Source organism: Papio anubis, chromosome 10, assembly GCF_008728515.1.
Source record: "Papio anubis isolate 15944 chromosome 10, Panubis1.0, whole genome shotgun sequence".
Taxonomy (NCBI): domain Eukaryota; kingdom Metazoa; phylum Chordata; class Mammalia; order Primates; family Cercopithecidae; genus Papio; species Papio anubis.
The window spans coordinates 53,617,053-53,637,025 of NC_044985.1; the positions used below are offsets into that span (position 1 = coordinate 53,617,053).

Below are 19,973 nucleotides of genomic sequence, written 5' to 3' on the forward strand. Positions count from 1 at the left end.
CGGAGTCTCGCTCTGTCGCCCAGGCTGGAGTGCAGTGGCCGGATCTCAGCTTACTGCAAGCTCCGCCTCCCGGGTTCACGCCATTCTCCTGCCTCAGCCTCCCGAGTAGCTGGGACTACAGGCGCCCGCCACCTCGCCCGGCTAGTTTTTTGTATTTTTTAGTAGAGAAAGAGGTGGAGTTCTGGCGGTAATGCAAGTGATGGTGAGTGGCTGTAAATACAGATGAAGCTTTGCTCACCTACCCATTGCTCGCCTCCTGCGGTGCGGCCTGGTTCCCAGCATAAATGTAACCAGTATCAGTTTAAGAAATTAAAATAATATTATTCTAGTTTTGACTGTCCTTTTAGATTTCTTCAATGAATGTTACAAAATACAAATAGTATATTACTTTTTTTTTTTTTGAGACAGAGTCTCACTCTGTCGCCCAGGCTGGAGTGCAGTGGCCGGATCTCAGCTTACTGCAAGCTCCGCCTCCCGGGTTCACGCCATTCTCCTGCCTCAGCCTCCCGAGTAGCTGGGACTACAGGCGCCCGCCACCTCGCCCGGCTAGTTTTTTGTATTTTTTAGTAGAAACGGGGTTTCACCGTGTTAGCCAGGATGGTCTCGATCTCCTGACCTCGTGATCCGTCCATCTCGGCCTCCCAAAGTGCTGGGATTACAGGCTTGAGCCACCACACCCGGCCCCAGGTGTGCTTTTATTTATCTAATCATCTTCTGTTGGAAACCAAAGACCTTTTTTTTTTTTTGGCCATTATAAATAACATTGTGATGAATAGGTATGCATATAGTCCCAATTCACTTGTCTGATTATTTCTTTGGGTTAAATTCCTAGAACTGGAATTTCTGTTCCAAAGATTACCCAATTGCCATTCAGGGAAATTTTACTACTGTATATTCTCCCCATTGGTATATAAGAGTACCCATTTTCCCACCAGCTCAGATGCAAATAATCTCCCTTCCTAGCTGTATTTGATATCTAACATGATGTTAAGGCCAACTCAGTGGTCCGTGTTTTCAGACTTTTGTCTTTTGCCTTTGCTTATGCTGTATTCTCTTCTTGGCATGACTTTGCCCTCCTCTGCTTGTCTAATTCTACTTGTCCTGTAAGTATGTAAGGTCAGGAAACTTACAAAACTTCATATTGCCATGACTATCACTTGATCAAGGATGCTCTTTTCATAGGAAGTTTATATTTGAAATTATGAAATAATCCTCATCTGGGACATAACATGTTTTTCCAAGTTTGCCTTTTCTCTCAGGTCTTAGAGAACAAGTTTCATAAATGGCTATTAACTGAAATCTTAAATTTCTGAACCCTCTGAGCCCTGTAGTATGCTTTTACATTCCTGTGTCTGTTTTTTGTCTTTTAAGGCTTCATATTTCTTTCTCATTAATTTCTCCAGCAGCAAGCTGAGAGTGGCAGAGGAGGAGGAGATTGTAGTTTGACTGTCAGTTCTGTTGCCAGGTGGATGGCCAGAGAGGCCTGGCAAAGGTAGAGATTAACAGGGAAGACATATTGAAGTGCCCAGTAAATGCTGAATGACTGAGCTAAGTGGTAGCTCTGGAAAACCCCAGAGAATGGCCCTGAGGATTGATGCTGCACTTCACAGAAACCTAAGTTAAGGCTATTACATTTAGGCCAAGGAAGCTGCACCAGTGTATAGAGCTCCAGCATGAAGCTGAGGCTACTTTTCTGCTTTAGAAATTTGATGGATGCTAATTGAGAAAAGTATTTTGGAACTTATATTATAATTCTCACCTGCCACCAACACCATTGTTAGCACAACTGACTATTTGCAAATACTACCACACCTCTTTATAATATTGGTTGGTTCATATGTGTTTGGAAAACGGAAAATATGTCAGTATAATGTGGAAGTTGTTGATTCATATGTAACATCCTTGGTTTAGGAGAGCTGGGATAGTGGGGTAGAATCATAACCTTTAGCTGGGGAGTAAAAAACTCTGAGCTCTGCTGCAAAGACAGCAGGAGCCTTTTCAGCACTATACTAAGAAAATTAGAAATGAGCACCTATACCCAGGGCTTCCTTCTCAAGAGGTGCACTGCTACTTTTACCTTGGTTTTACCAGAGGGAGGCTCCCTTTGCTCCTCTTCCCTCTGCATTGTCATAGCTGGCTGGCTTTCTTACTCTGTTGTACAGTGTTAACATGCTCTGATACAGCCTTAAACCACCACAAGGTGTTTGCCTGGGCCTGCGAATGATCTTCCCAGGCACCAATTACTGCTTTTGTTACTTCTCTGGTTACAAACTTGAATAGGTTGTGAGTGTCCGCCCCTTACCCTTTTTTTACCCCATAAGCTGTGTTATTTTTAGTGTGAGGTTTTTCTAGGATATATATATATGTATATATCACATTGAGCAGAAATGTCTGTATTTCCTTTTTGGATTTTTTTTTCTAAGCATATTTTAATTTGTTTTTATTATTATTTTGAACTCTCAACTCCAACTTCTAATATGTTGTGTTTTTCAAAATTTGATTTCTTGAACTCATTTTTTCTTAGACTCTTGAAAGCCTTTCCTCTATTCATTGTTTTTGTCCTCTCCTCTTCTCTCCTACTTTCCTATAATAATCTCTCTTATTCCACTCTTTAGTTTCTTCGTGCATTTGATGTTAATTTATAAGGTTAGGAAAATCTTTAATCTTGGCATTTTGGGGTGTTTAAGAGTCTTCCGTTAGAAGCAGAGATTAAGAACTCTTGTGTTTTAATATTAGGGATATTTCACTATATTTTAAAATCAAAATTAACACTAAAATACATATTATAGCAAATACATAGATGTTGATTAGTAGTATGTAAGTATGCATATATTGTATGTTTAATGTAATTTGTAGCACATTTATAAAGTGTATCAATTTATGAATGTGACTGTGTATAATGCTAATTTTATTTTCCTTCAGGATGATCAGGATGGTAGTCAAGGTCTGGGCAAGAGAAAGAGGGTAAAACTAAGCAGTGGCACCAAAGGTATTTTTATTTTTATTTATTTATTTTTTTTCCTTGAATAAAATGCTTCTAAAAAATGCCTAATCACTAAAAATACTTGATGGGCTAACCATATTGACATCAAAGCTGTTTAAAGGGAGGCTTATGTTATTAGATTTATCTAGTAAGTCTTGGAGAAAGTATTGTTAAGGGATTACTATTGGGTTATGTTCATTATTTTCATCATAAAATATGCATTATCATATTTGAGTCCCCCCCAAAAGGAAGTCTTTTTATTGGTTGATTGATTTGGCTCCAGTGTTTTTTGTGTGAATTTGTAGTTTGGCCTAGTTCCTTTTATAATCTGGGGTGTGCAATTTCTATAGTGAAAAAAGACAAGGGAGATGACATGGTGAGAGAGAGACAGAGACAGACACACACACACACACAATGGGAATGAGTAAATAGTACTTAACACGTAATAAAGGCTCAGTAGGGACTCACGTGTTTACTCAAGGGGAGAAAGTATTATAGATATGCTTTGTAGTGAGGGACTAGATTAGTAATAAGAATGAGTAATATTTATTGAATCTTTTGTATGTGTTGGACATGTTAGAGATTATGGCTAATGAGAGGTAGATCCTTAATTCACCTCCCAGAGCCTAAGCTTTTAACCACAATGTTTACTTGACTGTCACTAAAAGCTTTTCTATAATACTTGTAATTAGTTGACAAGTCTGTGCTTTGGATTTTTGCCAGGGATTTCCATATCTTAACGTGTGGTTGGTTTAAAAAGTCTCCAGGCCGGGCGCAGTGGCTCAAGCCTGTAATCCCAGCACTTTGGGAGGCCAAGACCATCCTGGCTAACACGGTGAAACCCCATCTCTACTAAAAAAATACAAAAAACTAGCCGGCCGAGGTGGCGGGCGCCTGTAGTCCCAGCTACTGGGGAGGCTGAGGCAGGAGAATGGCATAAACCCGGGAGGTGGAGCTTGCAGTGAGCTGAGATCCGGCCACTGCACTCCAGCCTGGGCGACAGAGCGAGACTCTGCCTCAAAAAAAAAAAAAAAAAACAAAAAAGTCTCCAGCGGCTAAAATGTTATTTTGATGAAAAGAAATTTCTTTTTTTTTTGGAGACGGAGTCTTGCTCTGTCACCTAGGCTGGAGTGCCGTGGTGCGATCTTGGCTCACTGCAAGCTCTGCCTCCCAGGTTCACGCCATTCTCCTGCCTCAGCCTCCCCAGCAGCTGGGACTACAGGCGCCCGCCATCACGCCCAGCTAATTAGCTAATTTTTTTTGTATTTTTAGTAGAGACGGGGTTTCACTGTGTTAGCTAGGATGATCTCGGTCTCCTGACCTCGTGATCCTCCCGCCTCGGCCTCCCAAAGTGCTGGAATTACAGGCGTGAGCCACCACACCCAGCCGATGAAAAGAAATTTCTTACTTCTGCTCTTAATTAAGTGTATCTTGTGAAATATTTAGGACTGCCTAGAAAGGTAGAACATGCAGGCACTTTGAGTTGCAGGTTCCTTTTCTAAGTCTCAGTTACTGTGCTGCTGCATTTAACTTGGGAGTTGCTAGGAAAGGGTATGGAATTTGATCTGCAGTCCAGGATGCACACATACACATATGTTCTCCTTTCTTCTGGCTCAGCAGAGAACCTGTATGTCTGAAGGAAATTAGGAACCCATATGGCCATCTGGCTCTTTAACTTATCAGATATTAAACTGAGTCCTTGTGACACATCTGAGTTGGAGATTGTTAAGCACATAGTTGAGTTTAAGCTTTAGGGGTGCCCAGAAAATACCTGCTATGGTGTAAGAAGTCATTGTTTTCCTTCAGCCTGGTCACTCTCTGGCTGAAGATACTTTTTATGCAGACTTAAGTTGAAGTATTTTTTCTTTGTTTTTAAATACCTGAACTTTTTTCACATGTGTGTTTGGATTGAGTGCCTTCTCTTCTTTCCTCTAATGGTAAGAAATAGTACAGAGATTTAAGACTTCATCAGTTATCATTTTCAGTTTAAGTATGTACATGGAAGGAATGGCTTTGTGAATTAGAACGCCAGGTGTTTTCAAAAACTGACCTTATTTTGAAGATATCTGAAGTTTAGGGAATGGCTCAATTTTTGTAAGAATTTTGTTCAACAGCTTGAAAAGTGCACTGAGAAGAAAATATGTAATGGTAAGAAAGAGGCCAGACACTATGCTAACCTCATCACTGCTTGTTCTCTAAACCTGCATTTTAAGGGTGAAGAAACTGAGGCCTTGAGGGTTTTAACTACATGGCCAAGATTCCAAGATTATTAAAACCTTTGCTTTAGTGATGCATTTACAGTGCATAGTGATTCTTCAAAAATCTCTTTTTTACAATTTGACTTAAGGTAGTTTACACATTGTTAAAAGTCATGTCAAGATTTAAAGATAGTCAAACATAACTAATAGAAGCATTTCTAACTACATTTTCATAATATTACACAATATAACATGTGCTTTAACATCTTGGGAGACTGACATCACCTATTTTAAGAGCAACAAAGAAGACATTGCTGGAGTTTTTTTGGTCTGCAGATAAAAATATTGAATTCTACATAACTGCAACTATTTTCATTTTAGCAGAAGCCACAGCTTTCCTGGTATATTCAGGTTGTTTAATTGATTTAAAACATTGTTAATGTATATTTTCTTTTAAGTGCTTGACAGTTAATTATGATGGCTTCAGGCTTTTCATTTGCCTAATACAGGCTTGCAGAGTCAAAACTGTGAATTCTGTGATTAATAGTACTAGTTTTGTTCAGCTTTGTAAATGCTTTTAAGAAGCACTTACCAATGAGAGCTTTTATTTTGGTAGTCTGTGAAATTATCAGTCACATTGTGTTAAGTGAATTGTGAGAATTAAATTAGATACAGCAGTGTGCGGTGGATTATAATTTATTTTTTTCAGGACAGGGTCTTACTGTGTTACCCAGGCTAGAATGATCAATGGCATGATCTTGGTTCACTGCAACTTCTGCCCCCCGGGCTCAAGCGATCCAATTCTCCTGTCTCAACCTCCGGAGTAGTTGGGACTACAGGCACATGCCACCCCACCTGGCTGATTTTCGTATGTTTTTTAGAGACAGGGTTTTGCCATGTTGCCTAGGTTTGATCTCAAATTCCTGAGCTCAAGCCATCTATCTGCCCACCTCAGCCTCCCAAAGTGCTGGGATTAAGGTGTGGGCCACTGTGCCGAGCCTATATTATAATTTTTAGTTACAAATCTTAAATTCCTGCTACCTGAATCTCTTGAGCCCTGTTTTTATTACTTTTTGTCTTTGAATCTGTCAGTGAGTTCTTTTTACTGTATTTTACCTCATTTCTTGCAATCTTGGCTTGTTTTTGTTTTTAAATCATTGTCATGCCCTGGAAATGATCTGTTTCAGGAGGAATATATTTCTGTTTTATAAGTAGAAAATTCTGAGTTTTGAAAACAATTACTTAATTGCTAATAATAAAGAAATGTAGCCTGGACAACATAGCAAGACCTTGTCTCTTCAAAAAATAAAAAATAAATTAGCAGGGTGTGGTCTTGTACCCCTATAGTCCTAGCTATTTGGGAGGGTAAGGTGGGAGGATCACTCGAGCTGAGGAGTTTGAGGCTGCAGTGAGCTATGATTACGCCACTGCACTCTAGCCTCCAGAGTGAGACCCTGACTCTTAAGGAAAAAACAAAAAAAACCAGATGTATAGTGTTATAGTGTACTTGTCTTTGTATGTTAACCACTCCTATTTATCACTTATGTCACCACTGAAATGGAATTAGGGAGTTGGAAGACATTTTTGCCTCTCTGTGGTTAAAATCATAATATCTTCAGGATATATAGGATATTTTGGTGCTGTTTTTTCTTTAGTTATTAATGAAAAAACTATGTTACAGTTATATCTAAAGGACTGATTCAAGTCTTAGTAAACACAATGTTTTATAAAGAAAGTGATGACATACTGAGCTTATTGTTACTCATTTAGACCCACTACCTGGGGAGATGTGGTATGAACACATTATTCGATACTAGAAGAAGTATAAAGCTGGGGTAGGGTAGTGTTAACTGAAAAAACTCTACAAGGTTATCCTGCAAGACACCTTGAACAGTGATGTAGTTAGGGCTGGACCTGAGGATTTTAATGTGTGTTAAATACTGTTTTTTCCAGTCTCTCATCTAAGTTTAGCCCCTGCTTAAGCAGTGTCACTAGAGCCAATACATTCATAGTTGATACTTCTTGTATCCTCTTGATGTCTTTGTGGTAGAGCTGATGATCCAGAGCAGTAACTTAAGATCATTTCCTCTGACAAAGATTAATAGTCTTAATTTTCTAGTTCATTTGCAGGGGAAGAAATTAGTGAGAGAAAGAAACAGTGAAAGTATTCAAAATACCTAGTTCCTCATATACTTCTTGAGATCTTCTGTTGAATAAGCTTGGCAAGGATGCAGAGCTTTGGAAGAGACAGACTGGCCCTCGAGAAGTGGCACTTGGCCTTAGACTTTCCAGTAGATAATGCTATCTTCCGTTGAATATCTTTATTTAAAAAGGGCATCCATTTCCCCCATTCATTTTCCACTTACTGCTTTATATTAAAATATACGCATTAAATTTTTTCTTATTTATATAGTATGTACATTATAGAAATCTAGCTTGCCAATATTATTGCATTTAAGGATATTTTTAATTTTTAGATACATTCACGTTTTATGGTTTATGGGTTATTAGTTATAGTAAGGTTTAAATGAGATGAGCAACTTCAATTATTAACTGATAAATTTCATTTTTCTTATGCAGATCAATCCATAATGGATGTTTTGAAACATAAAAGCTTCCTAGAAGAACTATTATTTTGGACTATAAAATATGAATTCCCTCAAAAGATGGTAACTTTCTTACTCAACATGCTTCCCGATCAAGAGTATAAGGTATCTATATATTTTCCTTCTTTTCTGAACTTTGCTTTTCTTTCTTTGCCTTTCATTATTAAATCTTTTTTTTGATATATATCTCAGGTGAGGGTTGATATAACACTATAAACAAGCATTAGTTTCTTCTCTTGCTAACACAGGTTCTGCACAAAAGGCACAGTGTCTTAGCTTTTTTTTTTTTTTTTTTGACATGGAGTCTCGCTTGAGTGCAGTGGTGTGATCTCGGCTCACTGCAAGCTCTGCCTCCTGGGTTCACGCCATTCTCCTGCCTCAGCCTCCAGAGTAGCTGGGGCTACAGGCGCTCGCCACCATGCCCGGCTAATTTTTTTTGTATTTTTAGTAGAGATGGGGATTCACATTATTAGCCAGGATGGTCTTGATTTCCTGACCTCGTGATGTACCCACCTCGGCCTCCCGAAGTGCTGGGATTACAGGCGTGAGCCACCGCGTCCAGCCAACAGTGTGTTAACTTTGTGGCAAAGCAGCATTACTCAGCAGAGTTCCCAAAGATTGCTTTTCTGCCTGGAACTTGGTCTGGAGGGAGTGCTGGGAAGCAAACATTGAAACCACAATTTTTATTTTGCAGAAATAAATATGTAGTTACAAATTGTTCTAAATCCTCTGAAGAAGAGTACAAGGTGCTTTGAGAATGTTTAATGGGGGCATTTGAATTTAGATTGTGAGATCAGGCTGGGAAAAGCATGGATTGAATAGTGTCTGGTCACTGCTGATAAACAGAGAACAGTTATTGACTCATAAAAATATTGGTAGGTGAAGTTTCTAGACCCAGGGGGTTAGAACGCACCTGTTACCATCATATGGTTATGGCAGAGTGACAAAGCTCAGTTTATGAAAAGAAAATAAAGCATGCTGTAATTTTTATGGTGTAGGTTAGGAGAGACACTTTAATAGTGTCATTGTTTTGTGTGTCTTTATATCTGCTAAAAAAAAAACAAACCAGAAAATGTACATGTAAAGGAAATAAGAGTACAAATAACAGTAAAAATAAATATGGCTGGGCGCAGTGGCTCATGCCTATAATCCCAGCACTTTGGGAGCCCGAGGCGGGCAGATCACCAGAGGTCTGGAGTTTCAGATCAGCCTGGCCAACATGATGAAACCCCATCTCTACTAAAAATACAAAAAATAGCTGGGCATGGTGGCATGTGCCTGTAATCCCAGCTACTTGGGAGACTGAGGCAGGAGAATGGCTTGAACCTGGAAGGCGGAGGTTGCAGTGAGCCAGGATTGCATCACTGCACTCCAGCCTGGGTGACAGAGTGAGACTTGGTCTCCAAAAAAAAAAAAACAGTAAAAAGTAAAAATAAATAATCCTGCAGATCGTTTAGTCAAATTAGTGGTCAGCTTTCAGATCAAATAGGAGAAGATATTTGTTTTGAAGTAATCACATTGACTCACTTATTTAGTTACGTTAAATCCTCTGCAATAGTTTGTAGCTGAGATTTAGTATATCTTGTATTCTTAAACCACAGCATTTATTATTGCTTTACAACTTTAATAATTTAAAATGTCTATTAAAATTTTTTTTAATGGGGCCAGGCTCACGCCTGTAATCCCAGCACTTTGGGAGGCCGAGGCAGGCAGATCACAAGGCCAAGAGTTTGAGACCGTCCTGGCCAACACGGTGAAACCCCATCTCTACTAAGAATACAAAAATTAACTGGGCGTGATGGCGCATGCCTGTAATCCCAGCTACTTGGGAGGCTGAGGCAGGAGAATTGCTTGAACCTGGGAGGCGGAGGTTGCAGTGAGCCGAGATCATGCTACTGCACTCAGGCTTGGGCAACAGAGCAAGACTCCATCTTGGGGGAAAAAAAAAAGTTGTTTTTTCTTTAACCATCAAAATATTTTGCAAATGTTCCCAAAAAGTGAAAGACTACCTCATCATTGAGATTTTTTTTTTTGTTACCTTGGACATTATTATAAATTAGTAAAGATGTAAAATGTTAATATGATATATTAAAAATGATTTTAAATTAAAAATTAAAACTAATGTGTTTTTTCCTTTCTATTAAAATGTTTACAGGTTGCTTTTACAAAAACTTTTGTTCAGCATTATGCTTTCATTATGAAAACACTGAAGAAAAGTCATGAATCAGACACAATGTCTAACAGAATTGTGCATATTAGTGTTCAGTTGTTCAGCAATGAGGAGCTAGCCAGACAGGTAACAGAAGAATGTCAGCTGCTGGATATTATGGTCACTGTGCTATTATACATGATGGAAAGTTGCCTTATTAAAAGTGAGCTACAAGGTAACTCAGAATTATATTCACTAGTTCTATTATTATCAGTATTATTATTCTAGTATTATTAGTGTACTTTGTATAGTTAGTAATATTACTAATTACTAATGATAGTATTATTAATAGTCTAGTATTAGTGAACTTTGTATAACTAGTCTTGAAAAGACCTTATGTTTAAAAAATTATAAAATAATACATATTTGTTGCAGACATTTTTGAAAATTTCCAGTGAAGTTTCAAGAAAAAGTTAAAAGCACTTGTAGTTTTGTTATTCACAAACACCTGTTGTTAGCACTTTGCTATATTTCTTTTCTTTTTGTGTGATGACTATACTTATAGATACAATAAATACTTTTTAAAAAGTTGCCATAGTGTACATGTCAAAAACATGCATTTTAATAAGTGTAGGTGTTAATATCATGGCTATACCATAATTTATTTAGTCATTTCCTTATTAGACATGTTTCTATTTTTTAATCATAAATTTGCTGCTATCAGTCTTAGATATTTTTAAATGCTTATATTTTATAACTTAAAAATTGGGATGAATCTTGCCTTTTTTCTACTCCCTTAGTGAGAACTTTATATTTTTCTTTCGTGCCCACTATGTGGTTGATACTCTTCAGCCTACCATAATGTTTCTGAATCTCTTCCTGTTCTCATGTCTCTATGGTTATTCATCTTAACTTTACCTCCCTTAAATTATATATATATATACACACATACACATATATAAATATATATATAATTATTATTATTATTTTTGAGACAGAGTCTTGCTCTGTCCCCTAGGCTGGAGTGCAGTGGTGTGATCTTGGCTCACTGCAACCTCCGCCTCCTGGGTTCAGTTCAAGCAGCTCTGCCTTAGCCTCCTGAGTAGCTGGGATTACAAAGGTGTGCGTCACCAAGTCTGGCTAATTTTTGTATTTTTAGTAGAGATGAGGTTTTGCCATGGTGCCCAGGCTAGTCTTGAACTCCTGACCTCAGGTGATCCATCTGCCTCAGCCACCCAAAGTGCTGGGATTATAGGTATGAGACACCATGCCTGGCCAATAATATAAGTATTTAAATATTTTCTATGTACCTGGTACTTTGTTGAATGCTATTTATATATTGTTTCAATTAAATTTCTGAGCAAGTCTCTGAGATTGGCATCATTATTATCCATGCTTTAGAGATGAGTACATTGAGGTTTAGGAAAGTTAAGCAATTTGCCATAGGTTATACAGCTAGCAAATGACAGTTAAGAAGGATTTCATGGCTCCTAATGTCAGAACTCTTAGTATTCTTAACCTTGACACAGCCAGTCCCACTTTGATAGGATGTGTCTTTACTTGTTGGCACTAGGAGCTAAACTTTAAAAATAATGACAAACAATACCTCAGATTAATTAAATCTTAGGACCTCTCCATTCTCTGAGGAGGAGAAATCTTATAGTTGAGCCTTGCTTTGTTCCACTGTTGGCCTCTTTGTGCATATCAGCTCCTGTTTTCTCCTTATACTGATAATCTGTCTGTTCTCAGGTGTGACACCATGTCCTGAAAATTGATATGAACTCAGTGCAAGGCATAATGCATTATATATAATAGCTAGCTAATTATGATAGCTACCATCTCTAGAGTACTCAACTATATGCTAGACTCTTTTCTCAGTACTTTATATGCATTATGTCATTTAACCATCAATAATTCTTTGAAGATACTGTCATCTCCATTTTATAGATGAGGCAGCTGAGGCATAGGGAGTTGAAGTCAATGATCTGTGATCTTACAGCTCTGAGTAGTAAGCCAGGTTGTCTAACTTCAAAGCCTGTACTCTTTCTTACCTACTTTGTGAGTCTGTCTTCCCATTGTAGGTATAGTGGGAGCATAATACATTATTTACATTAACAATATACTTCTTTACTTTTTTTTTTTTTTTAAGATGGAGTTTCACTCTTGTTGCCTAGGCTGGAGTGCAATGGTGTGATCTTGGCTCACTGCATCCTCCACCTTCCGGGTTCAAGTGATTCTTCTGCCTCAGCCTCCCAAGTAGCTGAGACTACAGGTGCCTGCCACCACACCCAGCTAATTTTTTGTATTTTTAGTAGAGATAGGGTTTCACCACGTTGTCCAGGCTGGTCTTGAACTCCTGACCTCAGGTGATCCACCTGCCTTGGCCTCCCAAAGTGCTGGGATTACAGGCCTGAGCCACCATGCCTGGCCTACTTCTTTACTTTTTAAAGGAAAATTTAAAAGCTGCTTTATGTTATAGTTTTACTAACTTCATGTAACATGACCTTTTCTTTCCTAGAGATTTATCTACATATATTGCTTTTTCTTTTTTCATTTTTGAAATAGTGTCTGCTGTCATTCAGCTGTATGAATGATGTTCTTATATGGAATTATATATTTAAAGAAAGACTTTTCACAAAAATAGTGTTTATTTATTTACTTTTTAATTATACTTTAAGTTCTGGGGTACATGTACAGAATGTGCAGGTTCGTTACATAGGGATACATGTGCCATGGTGGTTTGCTGCACCCATCAACCTGTCATCTACATTAGGTATTTCTCCTAATGCCATTCCTCCCCCTACCCCCTGCCCCCTGTCCTCCAATAGGCCCCAGTGTGTGATGTCCCCCTCCCTGTGTCCATGTGTTCTCATTGTTCAACTCCCACTTATGAGTGAGAACATGAGTTGTTTGGTTTTCTGTCCTTGTGATAATTTGCTGAGAATGATAGTTTCCAGCTTCATCCATGTCCCTGCAAAGGATGTGAACTCATCTTTTTTTATGGCTGCATAGTATTCCATGGTGTATATGTGCCACATTTTCTTTATCCAGTTCATCATTGATGGTCATTTGGGTTGGTTCCAAGTCTTTGCTATTGTGAACAGTGCCACAGTAAACATACATGTGCGTGTGTCTTTATTGTAGCATGATATATAACCCTTTGGGTATATACCCAGTAATGGGATTGCTGGGTCAAATGGTATTTCTAGTTCTAGATCCTTGAGGAATCGCCACACTGTCTTCCACAATGGTTGAACTAATTTACACTCCCACCAACAGTGTAAAAGCATTCCTATTTCTCCACATCCTCTCCAGCATCTGTTGTTGCTGACTTTTTAATGATTGCCATTCTAACTGGTATGAGATGGTATCTCATTGTGGTTTTAATTTGCATTTCTCTAATGACCAGTGATGATGAGCATTTTTTCGTATGTTTGTTGGCTGCATAAATGTCTTCTTTTGAGAAGTGTCTATTCATATCCTTTGCCCACTTTTTGATGGGGTTGTTTTTTTATTGTAAATTTGTTTAAGTTTTTTGTGGATTCTACATATTAGCCCTTTGCCAGATGGCTAGATTGCAAAAATTTTCTCCCATTCTGTAGGTTGCCTGCTCACTCTGATAAGTTTCTTTTGCTGTGCAGAAGCTCTTTAGTTTAATTAGATCCCATTTGTCAATTTTGGCTTATGTTGCCATTACTTTTGGTGTTTTAGTCATGAAGTCTTTGCAGCAAAATGTTTTAAATTCATAATTGAGAAAACAAAATTTCGAAGTACCTGTTCTTTTAAAAGAATCTGGAGTCCATTTTCTTCACCAGGTGATTTAGCTGTGCTTATTACATACGGTTTGCATTTGGCCTTTAAGGGAGAATGTTTGGGAACAAGATGAGTGTTAAATCTGCCTCCCATTTTTTTTTTAAATAGTAGCTTTCCTCAGTTTTTATATTCATATCCTTACCTACAAGTCACTCATTAACCTACCTCATTCTAGTGTTCACTCCCATTGTTCTATTGAAATTGCTGTCTACAAAATTGTCCATGACTCATGTAGCCATATGTCCTAGTTTTCCGAGAATAGCCTTAAGTTGTGCCTGTTAGTCTGATGTAGTTATTAATACAATTTCTTTTATGCTCAAAAGTGTCCCAGTTTATATGATAAATTATGTGGTTTACCCTTTTTGTAAACTACATGTTGAGGAAGCCAGTGGTCATAGTTTAAACTTTACCTTGCTTGATTTTCAGTTGCATTTCACACTGTTGATTCTCTTTCTGTGGCCCAGCACTCTTCTCTACTTATCCTATCAATATTGGTGTTTCTTGGCACTTTGTCCTCGTGGCTCTGCTTTTCACACTTTTCCCATATTTTTCTGAAATGATATTATATGGTATCAGTTGCTTTTTACATATGCTTCTAATGCAGTTAGTCTTTTCTGGAAATTCTTATATAAATTGAATTTTCAACAAGCTGAAATAAAGATTGTTAAGATCTTTAAATATAATTTTTTTTTTTTAGCAGTAAATTACATTATTTCCAGCCAAGGTCTAAAACTATCTTTAGAAGTCTTCAAACTTTGCCATACTATTTTTTCCTCTTTCAGTAGTAGCATAAGATATTATGATATATATTTACTGCTTTTCTAAAAGTATCATAAGCTTTTCCCATTTTTACAGTAAGTATTAGAATAAACCTTAACTATACTGAACTACCCATAACTAGCCACAGATACTACAACAGGATCTCTGTACTTTCTTTTTATTTTTTAGCAGCCTCTATCTAGCCTTGGCTTGAATTGTTGTTAGATGATATTTTAAAATTTTATCTATACTTTTAATAAATACAGGAGCTGATACAATGAGAATTTGCTTGGCCACAGCAATAGCTGAAGACTAAAGGGAAACAGCCTTATAGTAGTACGTGATTCCTACCTTATACTTTTACTTTTTTATATTCAATATTATACCATATGCTTTGTGGTTCCAAACATAGCTCATAATTTTTCATGTCCCAGAATTTATGTTAGAATTTGTCTTTTGAAACAGTCTTTGTAAAGTGGAATCTAAAACCATGTGTTGCATGACATGGGAATGTCTGTAGATGCTCATAATCCCAGATTGCCTTTCCTTCCTGCATATCAAGCTGCTTATTGAATTATATTGTTTGGATGTCTATAAACACCCCAAACACACAATGTTCACAGCAAAGACTCATTATTGCTCCATTAATCTGACTTCTTTTACATTATCCTGTGTGTGTGTGTATGTACATGAGCACGTGAATGTGTATTTTGATTCCAGTGTCTAACCATTCTAAACAGTTGTGCAGCCTAAAAACCTAGGAGTTGTCTTTGACTTCTTTTTATTCCATGCAGATATAGCAGACGTTACCAACTGTCCTTCAAATCTTTTGAATATCTTTACATAGCCTCTTCATCACTGCATCTTTTTGCCACCACCACAGTTCAAGCCATGGCCATCTCTAAGCCTCTTATCTCTTGTTGTTGTCACTCTCCTTCAGTCACTTTTTATATTACACTTCTTATAATGTTCTCTCTCCTAAAACCCCCTAGTGGCTTTCCATTCTCTTCATGTGAATGCTAAAGTTTGGATGCTGGTTTATGAGACCCTGTAACCTCATTTGTACCATGCATCCTCTGCATTCTTTCTTCAAGTGATTCTAACCTTTTCTTATGTACTGCTCCTTCTACCTATAGCACCATCTACTCCACCATCACTAGTTTATCTGGCTAATCCTAATTCCTGCTTTATTTTATAGGCCTCAGTTTAAACTTCACTTCCTCAGGAGAGTCTTTTTTTTTTTTTGAGACGAGTCTTGCTCTGTCACTTAGGTTGGAGTGCAGTGGCACAATCTCGGTTCAGTGCACCCTCCGCCTCCCAGGTTCAAGCAATTCTCCTGTCTCAGCCTCCCGAGTAATTGGGATTACAGGTGCCCGCCACTATGCCCAGCTAATTTTTGTGTTTTTAGTAGAGGTGGGGGTTTCACCACGTTGGCCAGGCTGGTCTCGAACTCCTGACTTCAGGTGATCTGCCCACCTCGGCCTCCCAAAGTGCTGGGATTGATTACAGGTGTGAGCCACTATGCCCAGCCAAGTCTTTTCTTGAATTGTAGTCTAGCTTTATTTGTTCTTTTTTTTTTTTTTTTTGAGACGGAGTCTCGCTCTGTCGCCCAGGCTGGAGTGCAGTGACCAGATCTCAGCTCACTGCAAGCTCTGCCTCCCGGGTTCACGCCATTCTCCTGCCTCAGCCTCCTGAGTAGCTGGGACGACAGGCGCCCGCCACCTCACCCGGCTAGTTTTTTGTATTTTTTAGTAGAGACGGGGTTTCACCGTGTTAGCCAGGATGGTCTCGATCTCCTGACCTCGTGATCCGCCTGTCTCGGCCTCCCAAAGTGCTGGGATTACAGGCTTGAGCCACCGCGCCCGGCCTATTTGTTCTTATGACTCCCTGTACTTTTCCCGTTACAGCCCTTATCACACTCTGCCTTCTTAGGTATTAATCTCCATGAAGACAGAGATCATCTAAATCTTGATTTATTTACTACTTTATTCTCAGAGATTAGTTGAAAACCTGACCCTTAGTAGCTGCTCAATAAATATTTGTTGATGAGTGAATTTAATTTAACACTGAATCATTGCTCTTTATATCTGTAATGAGGAAAGTACCAGTTTGAGTAAAAATAGAAGTCCTAATCATTTTATTTCATTAATGATTCCAGGGCGTTTTTCACAAGAACAGTAGTATTTAAGCAATGTCAGGAAAATAGTGAGTTTGATTAATTATATTCTGCTTATTCATCCTCTGGTTTCAATTATATACAACAGTGATTCTCAATTTTTAACTTAAAAAAAATCCCAACATTCCTTAGCACTGTCGCATCAATATCAATGGCTCACTAGCTCAGAAGTGGAACTGTAGTTGTCAGTCATGGGGGTGCTTTTCAGAATCTCAGGGGTTAGTATAAATAATTTGTAAGAAGCCCCTAATCCTTACTTCCTCATTGAGTTAGACCCTCCCTTGTCCATTGAGAAGTACTGAAAGAGAGTGTACTTAACTTCAGTGGGCCCTGTTCTTAGACATTGTTAAACTTATTTAATATTTGGCAAAATAATTGTGTGGACTGAAACGTAAGTTTAATGTGTGGAAATTAAAAAGTGCAGTAGAGGCCTTCCTGACTGATGAGTATGACAGGTAGGTAGGTAGTTGAATAAGTTGGTTAAAGTGAGGACTCATTTAAAAAAATGGTATGAGCTGGGTGTGGCGGCACACACCTGTAATCCCAGCTGCTGAGGAGGCCGAGGTGGGAGGAATGCTTGAACCCAGGAGTTTGAGTCCAGCATGGGCAACATAGTGAGACCCCCATCTTTGAAAAAATATATATATACCTTAAACATTGTATTTTAACTTAAAACACAGAACTGCGTGTTCATTCTCCAGGCTTTTAACTTTGGGCAAAGTATTTTCAGGATATGGTTTCCTTGACTGGAGTTCTCGTTCATCTTTTTTATAAATAGCACATCTATGAAGCATCATCTGTGGATTCTAATTTTAATCTCTTTAAAATAGAGTTAGAATATAAAGCAATCTGAGTGTAAAATATACTTATAGGTTTTATGATTTTTCTGTCCCAAGGTTTTTTAGCTTTTTTTCCTGGCACTTGTTTTTATTTTATTGTCTCTCAAAAGCATATGATTCAGTTTCTGTAATACCTCTCTGTGCTTTCACATGTCATTAGTTCATATACTTTTGATCTAAATTGTGTAATTATGATAAAAAGAACAATTAGCATAAATAGAAACAAAAATTGACTCTGGGTAACCATACACCCCAGCTTGTGTACAGGGAATGAGCTACAAGCCTTGAGCATTCCATGTATTATGGGTATTAATATGCTTTACAATGGGAATGGAAACTTCCTAGTCCAGTGAGTCAGTGAAGTTGGAATAGGTTAAAGTGAGCTAATACATATATACTAATAATTTTAATGCTAAATATTTTGTACAAGCCTATCCCCCCACCACCCCCAACGATGTATTTAAACTACTTTTTTTCCACAGCTTAAGAAGTTGGTGTGTGTGTGTGTTTTTCTTTTTTTAAAATGTGTTTTTTCTTTTATCTTTGAAATACTGTTTGCTAAAAATTGTATTGATGTATTCTTTGAATAGAAGAAAGGAATTAAATGTATGTCTCTTGAAATCATACAGATTTGATTGATAAGATGAAATGAGATTAATCTAGGGGTAAAAATTTTTTATTGATTGGATCAGAAAATATTGCATTATATCATTAGAATCAAGAAAATAAGGTTTTATAAACATACAGCTACTTCAGTATCATGTCATATATTGGACATATGGTAATAATTACTATAATGATGTGCTAAGTACTTTTTGTTAATGCTTCATGTAATTATTTTAAGATGGATGTTTTTATTTTCCACTTTATAGATGAGGAAATTGATTCAGAGAGTGTAAATATTGTGCCTAAAGCCATATAGGTATTAAATGGAAGGCTGGGGTTTGAATTTAGGTATATCTGATTCTAAAGTGTATGTATTCTGTATTATTTGTTAAGCTTTTAAAAAAATCTTATGACATTTTTGGGTTTTGTATGTCTTTTTTTAGATGAAGAAAATAGTTTACATGTGGTAGTGAACTGTGGAGAAGCATTACTGAAGAATAACACTTATTGGCCTCTTGTTAGTGATTTTATTAATATTCTTTCTCATCAAAGTGTGGCCAAGAGATTTTTGGAGGATCACGGTTTGTTAGTTACATGGATGAACTTTGTATCTTTCTTTCAAGGTATGAATTTTACTGGTACCTTTGTTAATTTTTTGGTTTACAAAATTCCTAATGCTAAATTATTAAGCATCAATTAAAATATAATAGCATATCATTCAGACTACATATGAAATATCTCATTATTTTAATTGGTATTTGTAAGTACTCTAATAAATTGTTCATAAAACATACCAAGGAATTAGGAAAAGTGTCAAATGATTGAAAAAGAAACGGGAGTATAACTTTTTTAAGCATTTAAAAAATTTAACTTAATTTTTTTATTTTTAGTAGAGACAGAGTCTCACTATGTTGCCCAGGCTGGTCTAGAACTCCTGGGCTCAACCAATCCATTTGCCTCAGCCTCCCAAAGTGCTGGGATTACCAGGATTAGCCACTGTGCCTGGCTTTGAAGCATTTGTAACCATTAATCTAGAAATGTGAAATCTATTCTCTGAGAAAGATTCATAACACATAAAACTTTCAAGTAAGATCAATTAAAATTTTTTTCAGTGGCTCACGCCTGTAATCCCAGCACTGGGAGGCCGAGACGGGTGGATCACGAGGTCAGGAGATCAAGACCATCCTGGCTAACACAGTGAAACCCCGTCTCTACTAAAAAACAAAAAAATTAGCCGGGCGTGTTGGCGGGCGCCTGTCGTCCCAGCTACTCGGGAGGCTGAGGCAGGAGAATGGCGTGAACCCGGGAGGCGGAGCTTGCAGTGAGCTGAGATCCGGTCACTGCACTCCAGCCTGGGCGACAGAGCGAGACTCCGTCTCAAAAAAAAAAAAATTTAATTTTTTTGACTTTCTTATTAAAAGATATTCAGTTTGTTACATGAGACAATTCATAACATGTTTCTAAGAAAACTTAGTTTGTAAAAAATTCTGAAAGGACTAGATTGTTTCATTTTTAGTCATTTGCTTCTGTATGTACTGTGTCAGTAATGCCGTTTGTGTGCATAAATGTGTTTGGGACTGGGAACTGTTGTACTTGATATTTAATATGAATGTGTGCTTCCACTTGACAAGGTTTATATCTGCTTTAATTTTTGCAAGGTATGAACTTAAACAAGCGAGAACTAAATGAGCATGTGGAATTTGAGTCTCAGACCTACTATGCTGCCTTTGCTGCTGAACTTGAGGCCTGTGCACAGCCAATGTGGGGGCTTTTATCACATTGTAAAGTTAGGGTATGTTGGAAATATTTTTGTTAATTTCTGTGTTTATTTAAGAAAAAGACTT

The 19,973-nt window shown here is 37.7% G+C and overlaps 1 protein-coding gene across 12 annotated transcripts in view; it reads left to right on the top strand.

Annotated features, from left to right (window-relative positions):
* UBR3 (ubiquitin protein ligase E3 component n-recognin 3) overlaps positions 1 to 19,973 on the top strand; it is a 263,282-nt gene that overhangs the window by 64,290 nt on the left and 179,019 nt on the right. For all 12 annotated transcript variants that reach the window (XR_004176549.1, XM_031651339.1, XM_031651340.1 and 9 more), the window contains exons 6-10: positions 2,923 to 2,989; positions 7,762 to 7,892; positions 9,943 to 10,171; positions 18,573 to 18,752; positions 19,788 to 19,921. Coding sequence is in view for 11 of the 12 variants with exons in the window: in XM_031651339.1 (XP_031507199.1) it covers positions 2,923 to 2,989; positions 7,762 to 7,892; positions 9,943 to 10,171; positions 18,573 to 18,752; positions 19,788 to 19,921 (741 nt within the window). In the remaining variant the exon portion in view is untranslated. The remainder of the gene's footprint in view (positions 1 to 2,922; positions 2,990 to 7,761; positions 7,893 to 9,942; positions 10,172 to 18,572; positions 18,753 to 19,787; positions 19,922 to 19,973) is intronic.